General features: G+C 37.5%; 1 protein-coding gene across 5 annotated transcripts in view; it reads left to right on the forward strand.

The window, feature by feature from the left end:
- The window catches only part of CCDC88C (coiled-coil domain containing 88C), a 338,359-nt gene that overhangs the window by 206,195 nt on the left and 113,017 nt on the right, over positions 1 to 19,147 (forward strand). For all 5 annotated transcript variants that reach the window (XM_033951005.1, XM_033951004.1, XM_033951007.1 and 2 more), the window contains exons 16-17: positions 17,626 to 17,753; positions 18,202 to 18,343. In XM_033951005.1, the coding sequence (XP_033806896.1) occupies positions 17,626 to 17,753; positions 18,202 to 18,343 (270 nt within the window). The remainder of the gene's footprint in view (positions 1 to 17,625; positions 17,754 to 18,201; positions 18,344 to 19,147) is intronic.

Genomic DNA, 19,147 nt, shown 5'->3' on the forward strand with positions numbered 1-19,147 from the left:
GCACTGGTTTTAGTGTGCTGCCGGCCGGAAAAGTTTGCGAGATACTGATTTAGATACTATAACAGAGGAGCAGATATTAAGAATTTTTGACTTTCTTGGCCGTGCCTAAGTTATTTACAAGGAAATTTGATTTTATTAAATGGCAGTTACAAGCACATTATCCATTGTAAGGAGGAAGTGTACTTTTATTCCAGGTTGTCTTTTTTCCCATAATGTTGCTATGAACACCCTTTGTAATGACAAGTGACTAAAAGGGATAAACAATTGGCTTTTTTTTCCTCATTGTTTGAATGTATGTTATACTGTGGGCATTAGACAAGCAGAGTGACCCAGTTTGGTTTTACTCCATTAAGGATTCAATTCTATTAACGGTGCAAAAAAATCATTGCTGACAAAAAAAACCCCCAAACACACACGCTAAACATTATTCTATAAATGGCACTTGGTGTTGGATACCACTTATAAAACAGCACTTAGTGCCAAGATTGTGCCTAACTTTAGGCACAAGGATTAAACCAATTAAACCCTGGTGTAAATGCTCATGCCTAAATTAGACGTGGACCCTCCTCATTATATAGGATGCATAAATTGCAGTAACACCCCTGATCTGTCGATGATCCTCCCTTTATGGAACGTGCATAAAATTTACACTCCGATCGAGCGCTTAAGTGCACATATAAATTTTAATTAATGTCAGCATTGATAATTGATTAGCACCCAATTATCAGTGCTAATTAGCTTGTTTGATTTAATTGCTTGCAGAAATTGGGTGCACACCCAAATTTCTGCAGCAATTTTTAAGTACCATTTATTGCCTTGGGCCATAAATGTGAGGAGTTAAACTTGTTTTTCTTTCTGAAATCGGAACTTGTATCTTCATTCATGAAGTGTGGTCAGTCCAGGACAGGATCACTCTGTCTGTCTTTAGGGCCCATCCAGAAGGCACTCAGTTTATTTATCAACTACCTACGTGGCACCATGTCAAAGGCTTTGCTAAAGTCAAAGGACACCACATCTAGCACCTCTTCCATATCCAACAGTCAATGAAATGAGTCAGACCTGCCTCTCGTAAAACTATGCTGTCTTGGGTCTTGCTTTTTTTTTTTTTTAATTTTTATTTATTGAATTTTCATATTTTACAAAATTTGAATCACAAGTGATATAATTATTATTGTATATCATTGTATCTAACATTAGTATAACATTTATTTATGCAACAGTGTATATTATATATTATATATAACCAAAAGTTATAAATCCCTCCCCTTTTTTACAATTAATGATTCCAAAAAATATGCATATCCCACCCCATTTCTATATAAGTACTATAATTGTGCTAAGAAATCTAATCATTAGAATAATTAGTCAATGGTTGCCAAATTTTTTTGAAATTATTAAGATTCCCATGTTGTAATGCTAATACTTTTTCCATTTTATATATGTGACATACAGAATTCCACCAGAACGTATAGTTTAATTTGGTATAGTCTTTCCAATTTTGAGTGATTTGTTGCATGGCGACTCCTGTTAATATTAAAAGCAGCTTGTTATTGTTTACTGAGATCGGACTCTGAGTTCTCATTGCAGTGCCAAATAATACGGTGTCATATGAGAGTCCTACATGATTTTCTAATAATTTGTTAATTTGGGGCCAAATCATATTCCAAAAAGCATTTATACAGGGACAAAAAAAAAATTAAGTGATCTAACGTCCCTATTTCTGTTTTACAATGCCAGCATCTATTGGATCTAGTATTATCTATTTTTTGCAGGCGCGTAGGGGTCCATAACACTCTATGTAATAAAAACAACCATGTTTGACTCATAGATGCTGACTTTGTAGATCTTAATCTCCAGGACCAAAATCGTGGCCATTGAGATGCAGAAATTGTCTGTCCAATCTCAATACTCCAAATATCCCTAAGACCAGTTTTCTTTTTTTTATTTAAAAATCCATATATTAATTTGTACCATTTTGCGGCTTGGTGTCCCAAGAAATCCGCCTGGAAACATAAAACTTGCAGACTATATTGAGTATTAAGGTTTTTCCATTCAGGGAACCCTACCTGAATGGCCTGCCTCAACTGGATCCATTTAAAGTATTGTGATTTATTTAAGCCATATTTATTTTGCAATTGTGAAAAACTAAGCAGTGAACCTTCTGAAATGACATCATTTAATGTTCGTATATCTGCACTTATCCATTGTTTCCAGACGATTTTAAATCCGCCAATTTTGATCCTGGAGTTTACCCAAATAGACTGATTTAGTGATTTATTAATTGGATCCGGTGATAGGTTATTAATATATCTTAATGTTTTCCAAGTGTCTACTAAGATTCTGTTTTCTTTGTATTTTCTAGGCATTGTTATACTAATTAAATGATCTAGGTGTAATGGGAACAAGAGCCGCCATTCTAAATATAGCCAATCTGGTACATTCTCCATGAGATCTGGGAGGATCCAATACATACCCTGTCTTAGAATATAGGCTTGATGATACCTATAAAAATTTGGAAAATTTACCCCTCCCTCCACAATTGGTCTTTGTAAAGATACTAAAGCAATTCTTGGTCTTTTCCCAAACCAAACAAATTTTGTGATAATATTGTTTAATTTTTTATAAAAGGACCCCTGAAAAAATGTAATGTAATGTAATTTATTTCTTATATACCGCTACATCCGTTAGGTTCTAAGCGGTTTACAGAAAATATACATTAAGATTAGAAATAAGAAAGGTACTTGAAAAATTCCCTTACTGTCCCGAAGGCTCACAATCTAACTAAAGTACCTGGAGGGTAATAGAGAAGTGAAAAGTAGAGTTAGAGGAAAAATAAAAATAAAATAAACATTTTAACAAGACAGCATTGATCTAAATACTTTGGAAGGTAGAAGAGAGGAGAGAAAGGAATAGAAGCAGAAGGGGGAGCCGTTGAACAGTAGAATTCTGGAGAAATTTAAATGATAGAAATAGAACAAAACAAAGACAAAAGGCAAAACAATAGATAAGATTAAAGATAAATCATAAGCTGGAAAGAAAAATAAAATAAAACTTTGTCTTCAATCCACGGTTTCAGCGTCAGTGATGAAGTGGAGCAAGTAAGTTTAGGAGGAGCGATTGACGTTTCCAGAAAGGGCTTCTTCAGGGAAGAGACTTGGCAGACAGTCCCAGGATGCCTATGTCTCCTCCCCTGCGATGTTCTCCCATCCATGCATTCCCTCCCAGACACACTGCCCGTGCCCCAGCCGCTCCAAGGAGGTATCATACTCATTTGATAACAAACCACAGGCAATATCATCATTTTAATTGTTTGAACTCTTCCCCACCATGAAAGATATAAAGGATTCCATTGTTCACACATTTCTGTAACTTTTTTCAATAAAAGTTTTTCATTTTCTTTGACTGTATCATCAATTGTATTTTTGATCATAATTCCTAAATATTTTAAACCTTCCTCTTTCCAAATAAATGAATATGAATCAAATAATCCTTTGGTACAGTGAACATTAATAGGAAGAATTTCTGATTTACTCCAATTAATTTTATATCCAGAAAATTTTCCAAATTCTTCAAGAAGATTAAGTAAACTTGGAATAGTATTCCCCGGTTCTCTTAAATATAATAATATATCATCTGCATATGCAGAAAGTTTATATTCCCAATTAGAAAATGGAATTCCCCTTATCTCCTTAGTTTGATTAATTGCAATTAACAAGGGTTCTAAAACAATATCAAAAAGTAAAGGAGACAAAGGACATCCCTGTCTAACTCCCCTTTGCAAGTTAAATCTATCTGATAAATTGTTATTTATATATAATCTTGCACCAGGAGAGCTATACAAAGTTTGAATCATTTTAATAAAACCGGGACCTAATCCAAACCATTCTAGAGCTTGATACATAAATTTCCATTCTACTCTATCAAATGCTTTTTCTGCATCTAAAGATACCATAAATGCTGGATCATTCATAGTTTTTGCTAAATTTAAAGAATGAAATGCTAATCTAGTATTGTGTGATGAATGTCTTTTCGCAATGAATCCTGTTTGATGTACATCAATAATGAAAGGAAGAGCTTTTGCCAATCTTATTGCTAATACTTTAGAAATTAATTTACCATCTACATTTAGTAAGGAAATAGGCCTGTAATCTGAAACCAAAGTAGGATCTTTGTTTGGTTTTGGTAAGACAATAATTAGTGAGTCAGCCATAGTACCTGATATATTTCCATTATTCATTTGTTACTGATACATTTTTAATAGATATGGTAAAATAATGTTTTGAAATGATTTATAAAATTCAACCGTATAACCATCACCACCCGGAGCGGATCCAACTCTAAGAGACTTCAATGCTGATTCTATTTCTTTTAAAGATATAGGTTCTTCTAAACTTCTTTTTATATGATCTGGAACCTTTGGTCCAATAAATGAATTTAAAAATTTTTTTCCATCTGGTTCTTTATTTTCATAAGATTCAGAAGAATATAAATCTTTATAAAAATCAAGAAACTGTATTAAAATGTCTTTATTGTTAGTGTGTGTATTTCCTTGTATATCTTTTATTACAATAATTTTGGATTTTCTTTTTTTTGCTTTAAGAAAATTTGCTAATAATTTTCCAGCTTTATTTGAATTTCCATAAAATTGAACTTGTCTATTAAATAAATCTTTCCTCACAAATTGAGAAGAAATCTCATTATATTTAACTTTTAGTTTTAATAAATCTTGTAATGTTTTATTTTCCCATTTTTCAATTAATTTATTTTCTAATATTTTAATTTGTTTTCCTAATTCAAGAAATTGTTTTTTATGTTGTTTATTAATATATGCTGAATATGAAATAATATTCCCTCTCATTGTTGCTTTAAAGGCATCCCATAAAATCTCAGCATTAATATTATCCAAATCATTAATTTGAAAAAATTCTTGTATTTTTAATTTAAATTCTTCGAGAAAATTTGAATCTGTTAAAGTATTATTAAATCTCCAAATTGGATTGAAATTTTCATTATCATAATTTTGAAGATTAATCCACACACCAGCATGATCCGAGATTATAATAGGATCTATTACTGCTTTTAACACATGCTGCGCTAAGTTATTGGAAACAAATATATAATCAATTCGTGAATAGGATTTATGGACTTGAGAACAAAAAGAAAATTCCCGATCATTAAAATGAAGAATACGCCATATATCTACTAAATCACAAGATTGAATCAAATTATCTAAACCTAATGATTTCATAATTCTACTTGGTTTTTTATCCAAAATTGGATCCATTACAGCATTGAAATCCCCTGCTACTATTAAATTAGATGTAGCTAGTGGTAAAAGTAATTGTTGAATTTGTTTGAAAAACTCCATTTGATTAGTATTAGGAGCATATAGATTGAATAAATCCATGGTAGTATTTCCCAGATCCATTTTGATATGCACCCATCTACCTAAGGGGTCATAATTTATTAATTTGAAATTCGCATTACATTTTTTGTTTATCAGAATAGCCACTCCAGCTTTTTTCTTTAAAGCCGGTGCAAATAAACATTTAGAAATCCAACCCCCAGATAGTTTTTTAGATTCAATTTCAGAAAGATGCGTCTCTTGAATGAAGTAGATGTCCGCATTTTGATTTTTAAGGAACGATAATATTTTCTTCTTCTTAATAGGATGATTTAAACCATTGACATTCATAGAATAAATTTTTATATCCATCTTATTTATAATTAAGTTTTAACCAGTATTCTATGATAATATACATGATTAGATCTCAGCACAATTAAAATATATTGAACCCCATTCCCACCCTTTATTTTCCCACCCCACCCTCCCATTATCAATGTTTGACCTGGAACACACATTGGTCATGCAAAACCTAATACCCCTCCCCCAGGCAACTAATCATTCATATATTATTTAAAAATATAATCTTTGATTGGATATATTCGATATTTCTTACCCACCTTATTTTTCATTTTCCCTTCATTAATAATCCCATTGTATATTATAATTCATATCAATTAATATTAATATTTTAAATCTTAGATGTAACTAATATGTTATCCCTATAATAAATTCAATATATATATATATAGCTCTAATTTGCATATATCAAATATTCATTTATATAAATTAGATATATCTGTTCTTATTAAGATAGTATTAGAAATTTCAATAAATTCTTAACATTTTAAAGTTTCATCATTCATAATAATATGAATAGATTATAAATAAAATATATATTTATATCAATAAATTCTATAATTAATGTCTGAGTTATAATGATTCCCACTCATTAAACCAATTCCAATTTTTTTTTTTTTTTTTTTTTACTCCCCAATTAATATTAGCAGTAATAAATATGGAAGCAATAATTCTATAAATGATTTGATATATATTATAAAGATAATATATATCATAACATCCAATATATCAATAATAATTTAATTAAAAATTATAAAATGGTTTTTTTTTTTTTTTTTTTAATTTAGATGGAATAAAATCTAGAAATAATTTAATTCATAATATAATATTATAATATTACTTAAATCAAACATTTAAAAATAATTTATTCTGTTAGTAATCATTGTCTTCTTCTTTCTTTTTAACCATCTTCTATTTTCTTGTTTTATCTTGCATTTTCTATCTTCTATCTTCAGATGTGTAGTCTCATCCTCATTACTGGAAAGCTGCATTTTAGCATTCAAATGCATGTGCTTGTAGAAAGTGCAAAGTTTTGTATGTGCTTCTATCTTCAGATGAAACTTTCCTTTTATTCTGATTTTAAATAGACATTGGTTCCTCTTCTTTTTGTTTCCATCTACTTTTGTTAGATAAAATTTCCTTTATATTGTTTTATCAAGTAGACATTGGTTCTTCTTGTGTCAAAAATTCTTTCAGTTTTGCAGGATCTTGAAAGTAGATAGATTTATTACCAGTAGAAATTCTCATTGTAGACGGATAGTATAGACCATACATGTAGCCCTTTTCTTTTAATTGCTGTCTGAATGTAAGGAATTGTTTCCTTATATTTGCAGTATATTTAGCAAAGTCAGGGACCAAAATCAATTTTGATCCTTTATAGTTTAGGTTTTTATTTGCTTTTGCCACTTTTAAGATCTCTAATGCTTGTTGATATCTTAATACTTTGAAGATTAAAGGTCTAGGAGTAATCTGATTAGTTGTTTTTCTTGTGGGGATTCTGTGGGCACGTTCTATCTCTAACGGCCATTTAGAATTTAGCTGCAGCAGTTTAGGCAAAAGATTTTCCAAAAACTGTATGGGGTCCCCACCTTCAAGATTTTCAGCTAAACCAAGGATTCTAATGTTCTTTCTTTTTCCTCGATTCTCCATATCTATTAGTTGATTTTTTAAGGCAGTAACATCTTTCTTTTCTTCTTCACATTTTTGTGTGAAAGTTTCCAACTGCCAGATTCTCTCCTCTATCACAGACATTCTCTGCCTGTCAGTTTGGATCTCCTGTTTCAGATTGATCAGCTCTTCCTTTACTTCTGATAGTTTGTTAGCATTATCAGTTAGCATTAGTTTAATATTAAATAATTCCGCCATGATATCAGATTTTTCATTAAATTCTTCAGCTTCAAGCGGAATTGGTACACTCGACGGTGACACGGGAGTGACCTTCGACCTTTTCGCCGAGACTCCCGATGTAGAAGGTTTTTCATTCTTTCCTTGCCGTATCGCTGCCATCTCCGACGTTGATTTTTGTTATTTTCAGGTCGGGTGAGCAGAATAAACAGTTTATTTTTTTCAGTTTGTTGCCTGGGACTAAGGAGCGCCGCGGTTAAGCTGCCATATCGTGCGCGCTCCAAGCCACGCCCTGTCTTGTGTCTTGCAATCCATTTGATTCTAGAAATCTCACTGTCCTCTGCTTTGAAAGTGTTTTCTTTCGTTTACTCAGACTAACTGGCCTGAAATTCCCAACCTCCTCCTTTATTCTGCTGTTGTGCAGAGGAACCACATCCACCCTTCTCCAGTCCTCTAGAGATCACTCCAGACCCTAAAGAAGCATTGAAAAGATGAGACAACAGAGTCGCCAGAAGTTCTCCGAGTTCCTTGGCTATATCACATCTGGCCCTACACTTTGTCTATTTTTAATTTAGCTACCTCCTCACAAATGCAGTCTTCTGAAAATCTCTCTTGGTCTACCACACATCCATTCTTGTTTTAAAAGCTAGTTAAGTGGAAAGAGACAAAGGGTAGTAGTAAATGGAGTTTGTTTGGAGGAAAAGGGTGGTGTTAATGGAGTGCCGCAAGGATCTGTCTCTGGGCCAGCTCTTTTTGACATCTTCATGTATGGTATTGTGAAAGGACTGTTTGGCAAAGCTTGTGTTTTTGCAGATATCAAGCGCTGTAATAGGTTAGACACCCTGGAGGGTGTGGATAACTTGAGGTGAGATCTAGCGAAGCTTGAGGAACGGGCTGGTAATTGGCAACTAAGATTTCATGCTAAAAAAATGCAGTGTCGTGCACTTTGGCTGCAGAAATCCAGGAGAAAGGTATAGTTTAGGAAGTGAAGTACTGTGTACGAAAGAAGAGCAGAACTTTGGGGTGCTTGAGTGTGATGATCTCAAGGTTTCAAAAAAGGTAGAATAAGCAATGGTCAAAGCCTGGAGATGATTGGGGTGTATGAGGAGAGGAATAGCCAGTAGGAAAAGGGAGATGATAATATCATTGTATAAGGCTCTGTTAAGGCCTATTTGGAATACTGTGTGCAATTCTGGAGACCATCCATTCAAAAAGATGTAAATAATGTGGAGTCGATCCAGAGGGCTACTACAAAACTGGTTAGTGATCTTTGTCATAAATCGTGTTGGGACAGACCTAGAGACCTTAATACTCGCATGTATACTCTGGAAGAAAGACAGGGGAGAAGGGGATATGATAGATACATTTAAATATCTCCATGGCATTAATGTACAGGAGGTGAGTCTCTTTCAAATGAAGGAAAATTCCAAAATGAGAAGGCATAGGATGAAATGAAAAGGTGATCTAGACTCAAGAGTTATCTAAGGAAATACTTCTTTACAGATAGGGTGGTAGACGAACGGCATAGTCTCGTGGTAGAGGTGGTGGAGACAGACTGTGTCTGAATTCAAGAAAGCGTGGGGCAGACATTTGTGTTCTCTTAGGGACAGGAGATAGTGGATGCTGTGGTTAAGAAGACTGGATGTACTATTTGACCTTTATCTGCCTTCGTGTTTCTATATCTTGATAAACTTAAAACAGGTAGTAACAGTAACGGAAATGATCCATTTTTTTTTTTCTTTTTACAAAAATTGGCATCTGTAACTTACACAGGTCATACTGGTTGGGTCAGATCTTTTTTTTTTTTGTCATCTACTGAGATACTGATGAATTTTCAGGCGCTGAGAAGCATAGGTTATTTGCAAGCAATGTGAGTTTTTTGATCATAGAGAGTATCAAGTTAATATACGTATGCCTCTAATATATGAGGACGATCTGTTAGGCATTCTTTCCTATGATGATTAAAGTAAAATTAAGAATGTTGAAGAAAATACACTTGAGTAATCTTTTATTAGCTCATACACTCATATACATGAACTTTCAGAAGTATAAAGAGGTTTGATTTCCATGTTGCATATTTTTGTTTTACCCACCTTTAAGTACAGCATCAGTTGTGCATTTTGTTCAGTAAAATAACCTCCAAATTGACATGATGAATAGGGTATCTGTATTAACCTCTCCATGAGAACTCTGATACAAGAAAATACAGAAACAGGTTTCTGATAAAATTACATAGTTATATAGGTGCCATCGACTCGTGTTCAAGTCCTAGCAACTTGATAAATTAAAGATCTAAAAAGAAATTGGTTTTCTTCTAGTCCGGAAGGTCCTCAAGCATTATCTCCATGGTTGTTTTCAATGTGTCCAGCCATCTGATCATTTACATCACAGAAAAAAAAAAATGGAAATACAATTAAAAAGTTGCCAGACTCAACATAGATCTTTGTTTCAGCAATAAGCACCTGCCTCAGGAGCCACAGGATCTAGCCAATACTTTGTCTGACTTGTATATACGAGGGGGTACAGAAAGGTTTTCAGCCCAACCAAGGAGGGAATGACATGGAGCCATGAAACATGCAAGTTATTCTATATATTCACCCCTAAGTTCAACACACGTGACACATCATGTCTGAAGTTTCTGTAACACTTCCAAAAAATACTCTGATGTCTGATACTGAAGTACTGCTCTGCAGCTGCAGTAACCTCTGAATCACTTAAAAATTCTCACCCTTTCAAACTCTTTCTAAGGATTGGAAGCAGAAAATAGTCAGATGACGAGTAGGGTGGATGGTCCATGCACTAAAACCCCAACCTCGTCAAATCATTAATCGTTTTGCTAGCCTTGTGAGCAGGTACATTGTCTTGCAAAAAGAGAACTCCTTTATGCAGCTTCCATGTCCTAGTTTTTTTCAATGCCTCCTTTAATCAGCCCAGCAATTTACAGATGGTCATTACACACATTCCTAATTCCAAAATGCTATGGCCATAATCTTTCCTGCTGACTTTTGGGACTTGAATTTCCTTGGCCTTGGAGAACCTGAGTTCTGCCATTGCATGGACTACTTTTTTTGTCTCAGGATCATGGTGGTGTAACCATGTTTCATCAACAGTAACTAGTCTTTCCAAAAATTTTGACACCAGCTTGCTGAAAATGCTCAAAATCAACTTGGAAGTGTCCACTCGACGACGTTTCTCATCAGCATTCAAACATTTGGGCACCCACTTGGCTAACAGCTTCTGCATACCCTGCTGCTTCAAGTTTTAAGTTTATTAGGATTTTATATACCGCCTATCAAAGTTATCTAAGTGGTTTTACAATCAGGTACTCAAGCATCTGTCCCGGTGGGCTCACAATCTATCTAACGTTCCTGGGGCTACCCAACATGATCCTTGGATATCTGTAGTGTCTCAGCAATTGTTTAGTTGATATTTACTGATCTGCCAAAATCAAGTCATTAACATGGTCAACAATTTCAGGAGTTGACACCGTTTGAGGCCTCCCAGACCTTGCTGCACCTTCGCTTGTGAAATGTTCATGCTGAAAATTTGCACACCACTTCTTCATTGTGGATTATGATAGGCATTTGTCACTCAATGTTTGCATCATGCATTCATGGATTTCCTTTGGAATTTTTTTTTTCTGCAGGAGTAGGAACTTTATGATGGCTCGTTGTTCCACACTTGAAAATTCTGCACTTCTCGTTGACATGGTTCAGTCAATGGTCTGAAACAATGTCAAAACATAGCATTACTATTCTGCAGATTGGCACTTTGCAAAGCTACAGTGGCAAAATAAAACTCTGAGTTTGGGAAGATAGATGGGCTGAGAACTTTTCAGCACCCCCTTGTAGTTATATATTAATGAATCAGCTGTGAGCTTGACTGTTTGTTAACCCTTGATGTGATTGCAGATTGTTCTGCTTTTTTGCTCAACACGTGCTGGTTCATTGACAGTATTTGCTTATACACAAGTCAGACAGTGTTGACTTGATTTTGTGTCTTATGAGGAAGACATTGATCACTGAAATACAGATCTGTATTGAGAATGGCAACATTATCATGCTCTCCTCTTCCTATCAAGACTTCAGAAAATTAGTAAAAACGAAACTGTTCAACCGATTTGTCACCTAAGAATTTGTTGTTCATTATCTCTCGTATTCTGTATCCAATTCATAGCTATGTCGCTGACTGTCCAGTTCTTCTTATTTGTACTTGCTTTCAGTGTACTTGTATTCATTGATTCTATTTTGTAACTTATCGCTGACTGTCCAGCTCCTTTTGTTGTAAACCGCCTCGAACTACCATGGCTTTGGCGGTATATAAGAAAATAAATTATTATTATTATTGCAAATTTTTTTCTGTATGTAATTGTATCAGGCAACCTGTTTCTGTATTTTATTGGTTTAAATTGTTCTGATTGTGTTGGTCTGTTAATAGTGTATACTCAAATATAGAAACATAGAAACATAGAAGATAAGGGTCATAGCCCATCAGGTCTGCCCACTCTACTGACCCACTCCCAAATCTACTATCCTAGGGATCCCACTCCTGGTGACAGGTTCCCTTGGCTTAACCCTCTAAGGGATCCCACAGGGGCATCCCATTTGCTCTTAAATTCTTGCACGCTGTTTGCCTCGATCACCTGCACCGGGAGCTCGTTCCAAGGATCAACCACTCTCTCGGTGAAGAAATATTTCCTGGTGTCGCCATGAAATTTCCCGCCCCTGAGTTTGAGCGGATGCCCTCTTGTGACTGAGGGTCCTTTGAGAAAGAGGAGCCATCTTGCAGCCGCTGCTGCCTTACCCCGCACCTCCGAGACCGCCTGCCGGGAGAACTTTACTACGGCAGCTACCTGCCTCATTCCAAGCCCCAGCCGCCGCACCAACGCCTTTCTTACTGCTGGGCCAGGCGTGTGAGCGTGCTCCGCCCCCCAGCCCCTGCCGGGAGAACTTAAAATTCGGCTGCTCAACGGTGGAGGAGCCATCTTGCAGCCGCTGCTGCCTTACCCCGCACCTCCGAGACCGCCTGCCGGGAGAACTTTACTTCGGCAGCTACCTGCCTCATTCCAAGCCCCAGCCGCCGCACCGACGCCTTTCTTACTGCTGGGCTGGGTGTGTGAGCTTGCTCCGCCCCCCAGCCCCTGCCGGGAGAACTTAAAATTTGGCTGCTCAACGGCACTCAGCCGTTCGGTGCGCCGGCAAAGGCGCGCGCCTTTGCGAAGCGACTGAGCGGAGCGCTAAATCGCTTCCCATCCAACTTCCAGAACCGATTCTTCAAAACTCTTCAGCGAACGAGGGAGCCGCTTGCACACGACAAGCCTCAAACACTTAAACCCAGACCAGGATATCCCACCAGCAGCCCGGACCGACTCAACAGCTAAGTATCTGCATGACTCCATCCTCTTGCATGTCCTACCAACCGCATGCTACAAGCTAACCTGGACACTACATACTCAGTCTCATTTGACCAACTTACCACTCGCCAATACTATCCTCTGCCTAGTTAATTCAAATTCCTGAATACCTGATTATTCAATCTCCTGACTATTCCATTACCTAGTCAGTCCCATTCTACTCCAACTCTCTCTTACCAGTCCCCGTACAGCCTGCCCCCCTCAACTCCCTAGACCTCCCAACTCTCCAGTTCAGTAAGGACCAACATGTCCAACCTCACAGGAAAACTTCTATCCCTCCTCCTTCTTTTTCTACTTAGCTCAAGGAACTGGATCACCAAAGCCTTAGCATTCAAACCCATCCCTACCTACCTCACCTAGAACAAAATCACCAAACTAGGCAAACCACTTCTACCCCCCACCCCCGCACCCTCCATGATTACAAGGAATCTGGCCCCTTCTCTATCTCCGTTGTCAATACTTCCCTAGACCAACACAAAAAAGAAACCGACTCCTAAAAAACCTACCTATTACAGAGCCTATAACTCCCTCGGAACACCACACAATTTCTGGTGCCTATCTGAATATTCGCTCAGCCAGAAACAAAGCCCAACTGATCAAAGACTGGCTAGAAGAAACCCACCTTGACATTCTCCTCTTAATCGAAACATGGCTAATTTCCGATCAAGACACTATCATTGGAGATCTACTTCCTACAAACTACAAAATCATTCCTCTATCAAGACAATCCAAGAGAGGAGGCGGCCTAGCTATAATCCTCCGAGACCACTTCCAATTCCAAACTCTCGACTCCAAAATGACCAATGATCTGGAAATCCTCTCCTGCAAACTATCCAAAGCAGACTGCAAAGATAATCTGACCATTACAATATTCTACATCCCTCCTAACAAATGGAACCAAGCCAAAGAAGATCTCTTCGAATTCCTCCTCACAAATTCCACCGCCGGCACCCACACCCTTCTTGCCGGCGATGTAAATCTACACCTGGAGCAGGCAGAGAATTCCAACGTTTCTGATCTCCTCTCCTTCCTAACAACCCTAGGATTCTCTAAACCACCCCCAACCAAAACGCATGCTAAAGGTCATCACTTAGACCTGATCTCATTCCTTCCCAACACTCCTGCCTCCCCCAACATAAGCCTTAAAGACGAAAACTGGGCCACCATCCCTTGGTCAGATCACCTCCGATGCAACTTTAACTTACACTGGCTCAAAAAACAAATCCATAGGCAACCAAGAACTACCCACAAAGGAAAAACAATATGGACTAGAGGTCAACTAAACCCTGAAGAATTCTGGTCCCACTACAATCCAGCATCCATCACAGACCCAAACCCCAACTTCATCCCAGGTTGGAATAACTTCAGCACCCATGTTCTAAACGACTTGGCCCCACTGAAACCATACAAGAAAAAACACCGCTCATCTGCCAACTGGTTTGACGCCGACTTTCTAGCTCTGAAACGAGAAGTGCGCAAACTAGAAAGAATTTGGTGCAAATCCGGCACAAACAGACAGATATCTTGGCGCACAAAAGTAATTGAATACAAAAGAATGATCAAAGAGAAACGTTCCAAATACTACTCTCAATCAATCAACACCCCATCCCTGAACAGCAATAAACTCTTCAGACTAGTCAACTCCTTATTTGACATCAGCTCACAAAAAAGCTCCCCCACAGATCTTCCACCCTCCCCGACAAATCTAGCCGACTACTTCACCCAAAAAATACATAACTTAAAAACCTCTCTCGCAACAACAAGCACCAACAAATTAATCCATCTACCTACCCCAGATAATGAAGGTTCAACCGCCGACATGACTTGGAATCAATTCGAAAACCCAGACTGGAACCTATTTCTCGAGCTATACTCTAAATATTCCAAATCCAACTGCCTACTAGATAACTGCCCACCCTCCATCATGAAAATAGCTCCCCCCCCTTCAAAGCTTAGCTCTTCAACTGGGTCACTCTCTGCCTGACCACCGGCCACTTCCCGCTGGAACTCGGCTATATCCTCATATCTCCAACTATCAAAAACTCCAAAGAACCACTCTCTACAGCCACCAACTACAGACCCATTGCCAACATACCCTTCTTCCTCAAAATTATGGAAGGCCTCGTCAACCAGGACCTCATGGGTCACCTCGAGAAGTTTAACATCCTTCATGACTCCCAGTCAGGATTCCGCACTAACCACAGCACGGAAACCATCCTAGCGTCATTAACCGACTACCTCCTCCAACTATTCTCCCAGGGAAACAGTGCACTGCTACTCCAGTTTGATCTCAGTAGTGCCTTTGACCTTGTAGACCATGACATTTTGCTTAGTTGCCTCGACTCTATTGGCATCTCGGGACAGGTACTAACTTGGCTCACAGGCTTCCTAAAAAACCGCACCTACCAAGTCCACAATGAAGAAACCTTCTCCCATACCTGGTCCAACCCATGTGGAGTTCCCCAAGGCTCCCCCCTATCGCCTTCCCTATTCAACATCTACATGGCATCGCTGGGACACATGTTATCAAACCAAAAGCTGAAATCATACATCTATGCAGATGACATTACAATCATCATCCCCATCTCCTCATTGTCACAAGAAACAGAACAACACATCTCATCAGTACTCACCATTGTCGAAGATTGGACCACTCAGTTCAAACTAAAACTAAATCCAGAAAAAACTAAATTCTCCCTTGCAAGTCCCAACCACAAATTAACGACCACCACCCTACAACTTAACGGTCTAACCTACCCTATCAATTCCACCATCAAAATTCTTGGAGTCACCCTAGACCGCTGTCTGACCTTCGAAGACCACACCAATGCCTGGGTCAAAAAATGCTTTTACACCCTCTGGAAACTCCGTACCATCAAACATTACTTCGACTTCCCCGCTTTCAGACTGCTGGTCCCAAGCCCTAATCTTAAGCACCCTGGATTACTGCAATATCATATATTTGGGCTCCTACAAGAAAACCACCAAACGTCTGAGACTCATCCATAGCACCGCCGTTCACTTCATCTATGGCCTCGAAAAATCAGACCATATTACCCCTTACTACAGAAAACTTCACTGGCTACCAATAGAAGCGAGAGTCATCTTCAAATTCGCCTGCCTCTGCTTCAAAACCATAACTCGCTCGTCCCCGATATACCTGTCACACCACTTTGCGTTCCCAGGGATCAATCACACACAATGCCTATCTGTTTACCTACCCATCTCCAAAGGGTTGCATCTACAAAAGATTCCTTAACAAAACTCTCTCATTCCAAGCTGGCAGATGGACTGATTGCCTGACCACCCTCATCTCATCTGCCCCATCTTACTCATCCTTCAGGAAATCTCTCAAATCTTTGATAAATTCCTCCAACCTCTCCCTGCCCAATAACCAAATTCTACCCACCTCTCTTATCTGGCAGTATTCAGTCTCTTGCAACCCTTGCATTGCATCTGCACTGCATAAATAGCTTTGCTGTATATGTACATTCCCTTGCATGGTATCTTTGCTGCATAAATATCTTCGCTGTATATGCACAGTCTCTTGCATTGTTAACTGCTCTCTACTGCATTGTACATTCTCTTGTATTGTATCTTCGCTGTATATGTACAATCTCTTGCATTGTAAACCGCTCTGAACTGTTTTGTGGTATTGCGGTATACAAAAATAAAGTTATTATTATTATTACACCTTTCCCTGAGACTTATATACATTCATAGGGGTTTTTCTCTTTTGCTACTTTCATGCTTTTCATCATGTTATTTTGGAGATTTTATTGAATAAAAGGTACAACTGATGCTGCACATACACAGGAGTGGTCTCATTCCAGGGCTTTTGCCATGGCAGGTCCTCAGTTATGGAATGCCCTTCCATAAAATATTTGTCAAATCTCTTTATTTTTACTTTACCATAATTGTTTGAAAGCTTACTTCTTTCAGAAGGATTTTTAAAATATTTTAATGGGTTTTGACTTTGTTATATTATCTATATGTTTTGAAGAATTTGATCCTTTTTTTTTTTTTTTAAATTGTGTGATTGTGTATTTTGGGGAAGTTTAATAATTGTTTTAGTATTTTAACATCTGAGTGTGTTTGTTCACCTATGTTTGTGTTTACTTTTGTAACCTGCATAGATTTTTGGTTCTGCAGGATATGAATGTTTTTAAATAAATAAATAAATAAATAATGACCCTGGTACTTTAGATAGATTATGAGCCCACCTGGACAGATAAGGGTAATGCTTGAGTACCTAACTGTAAACTGCGTAGATAATTTTGATAGGCGGTTTATAAATGCCTAAAATAAAAAAAAATATGCAACAGCATGGAAATCCAAATCTCTTTATCAAGCTTGATAACCTGCCTCAAACTAGCCTGAAACAGCATACAAAAACTTAGGTCACGGTCAAGAAAATTAATTAATCAAATCCTTAATATCTGCCCCTCTATTATAGCATCTAAATCTTTGCTCACATACCCGTAAGCTAATTTTCAAAGAAAAGCTACCTGCATAGATTCTTTTTGCAAATAGCATGGATACAAAAGTGGTCGTATGTATTATACTTATGCAGACTAATAAATTGTTCCATTATAGTTTGAGATGCAGATTGGTATTCCATTCTATTTTCTGTCTGATGGCACATTATACAGTATTATTACAGGAGCTGGTTCATGAGAAGCTAAAGAGCCAACAGATATCTGATGAGCTCGACAGACTGAGCCAGGAGCTGGAGAAGATTGGTTTGGACAAGGAACTGCTGCTACAGGATGAGAACAGTAACACTGACAAGTGAGACAATTTAACATCCTCACAAATGAATGCTATAGTTTTTAATCAATTATTTTGTTAGTCTGGGTTAGCTTTGTAAATATATTTTTGCTGCAACCCATTTCCCTGGGTGGTTTTTTTTATTAGTGTTTGCTTTCTTTGTAATGATATAAGAAATTTCATTTTATGTTTTTAGCATGAAATGACAGGAATATCCCATTTTAGTGAGATTTTTTTTTTCTTGTCAGAAAGTGTGCACTGTTTGGAAATGAAACAGAAAAATTTTAAAACAAAAGAAAATTCCCAAAAATGATACAGGAAAGTAAATGAAAATATTTGGGCTGCAAACGTAATTTTTATTTTACAAACTTGATGTAATAAAGGAAATTCAAGAACATATTGTGTTGTCATATTCAGTTTAGGTAATACTTGTAGTGAAGCTTATCAATGCTGGGGTTTTTTCCCCCAGAAAATACAAGATTCTAGAGAGCAACATTGAATCAACACTAAAGAAAGCACTGGTGGCAAAAGAAGGGAAGATAGCGTCTCTAGAGGCTAAAGTGGAAGAGTCGAGTAACCTGACTAAGCAGCTACAGAATGAGCTAAACTTGGTAAGATTGTGGTATAAGAGGATCTTGGTAGCTGTCTTTTCATTAGCCCAGCAGATTTCTCTTGCTCCACTGAGTTTCAGTTTTAAACTGAATAGGCTGGAAACATAAGAATAGCTATACTGGTCAGACCAATGATCCACCAAACCAAGTATTCTGTTTCCAACAGTGGCCAATCCAGGTCACAAGTATCTGGAAGAAACCTAAATAATAGCAACATTCCATGCTACTGATCCCAGGACAAGCAGTGGTTTCCTCAGACTATGGGCTCCTTTTACAAAGGTGCGCTAGCGTTTTTAGCTCATGCACCAGATTAGTGCGTGCTATAGTGTGCGCTAGCCGAAAAACTAATGCCTGCTCAAGAGGAGGCGGTAGCAGCTAGTGTGCGAGCTATTCTACGTGTTAAGGCCCTAACGCACCTTCATAAAAGGAGCCCTATGCAGACTACGGACTGGGTTCCTCAGACTTTTTCTTCAGGAAATTGTCCAAACCTTTTTTTAAACCCATCTAAGTTAACTGCTGTTACCATATCCTCTGGCAGTGAGTTCCAGAGCTTAACTATTCTTTGAGTGAAAAAATATTGCCTCCTGTTGGTTTTTAAAGTATTTCCATGTATCTTCATTGAGTGCCCCCTAGTTTTATAATTTTTAATGGAGTAAATAATTGGTTCACAAGTATGAGATCTTGGTTTCCCAGTTTTATATACCCCTCTACCTTATTTTAGTCCAATCATTGTAGACACAATCCTCAACCAGAGGTTGTCCAACATGGTTCCTTGCAGATTTATGCAGTCATAGGCCCTAAATC

The sequence above is a fragment of the Geotrypetes seraphini genome, chromosome 7 (assembly GCF_902459505.1).
Source record: "Geotrypetes seraphini chromosome 7, aGeoSer1.1, whole genome shotgun sequence".
In the NCBI taxonomy this organism is placed as follows: Eukaryota; Metazoa; Chordata; class Amphibia; order Gymnophiona; family Dermophiidae; genus Geotrypetes; species Geotrypetes seraphini.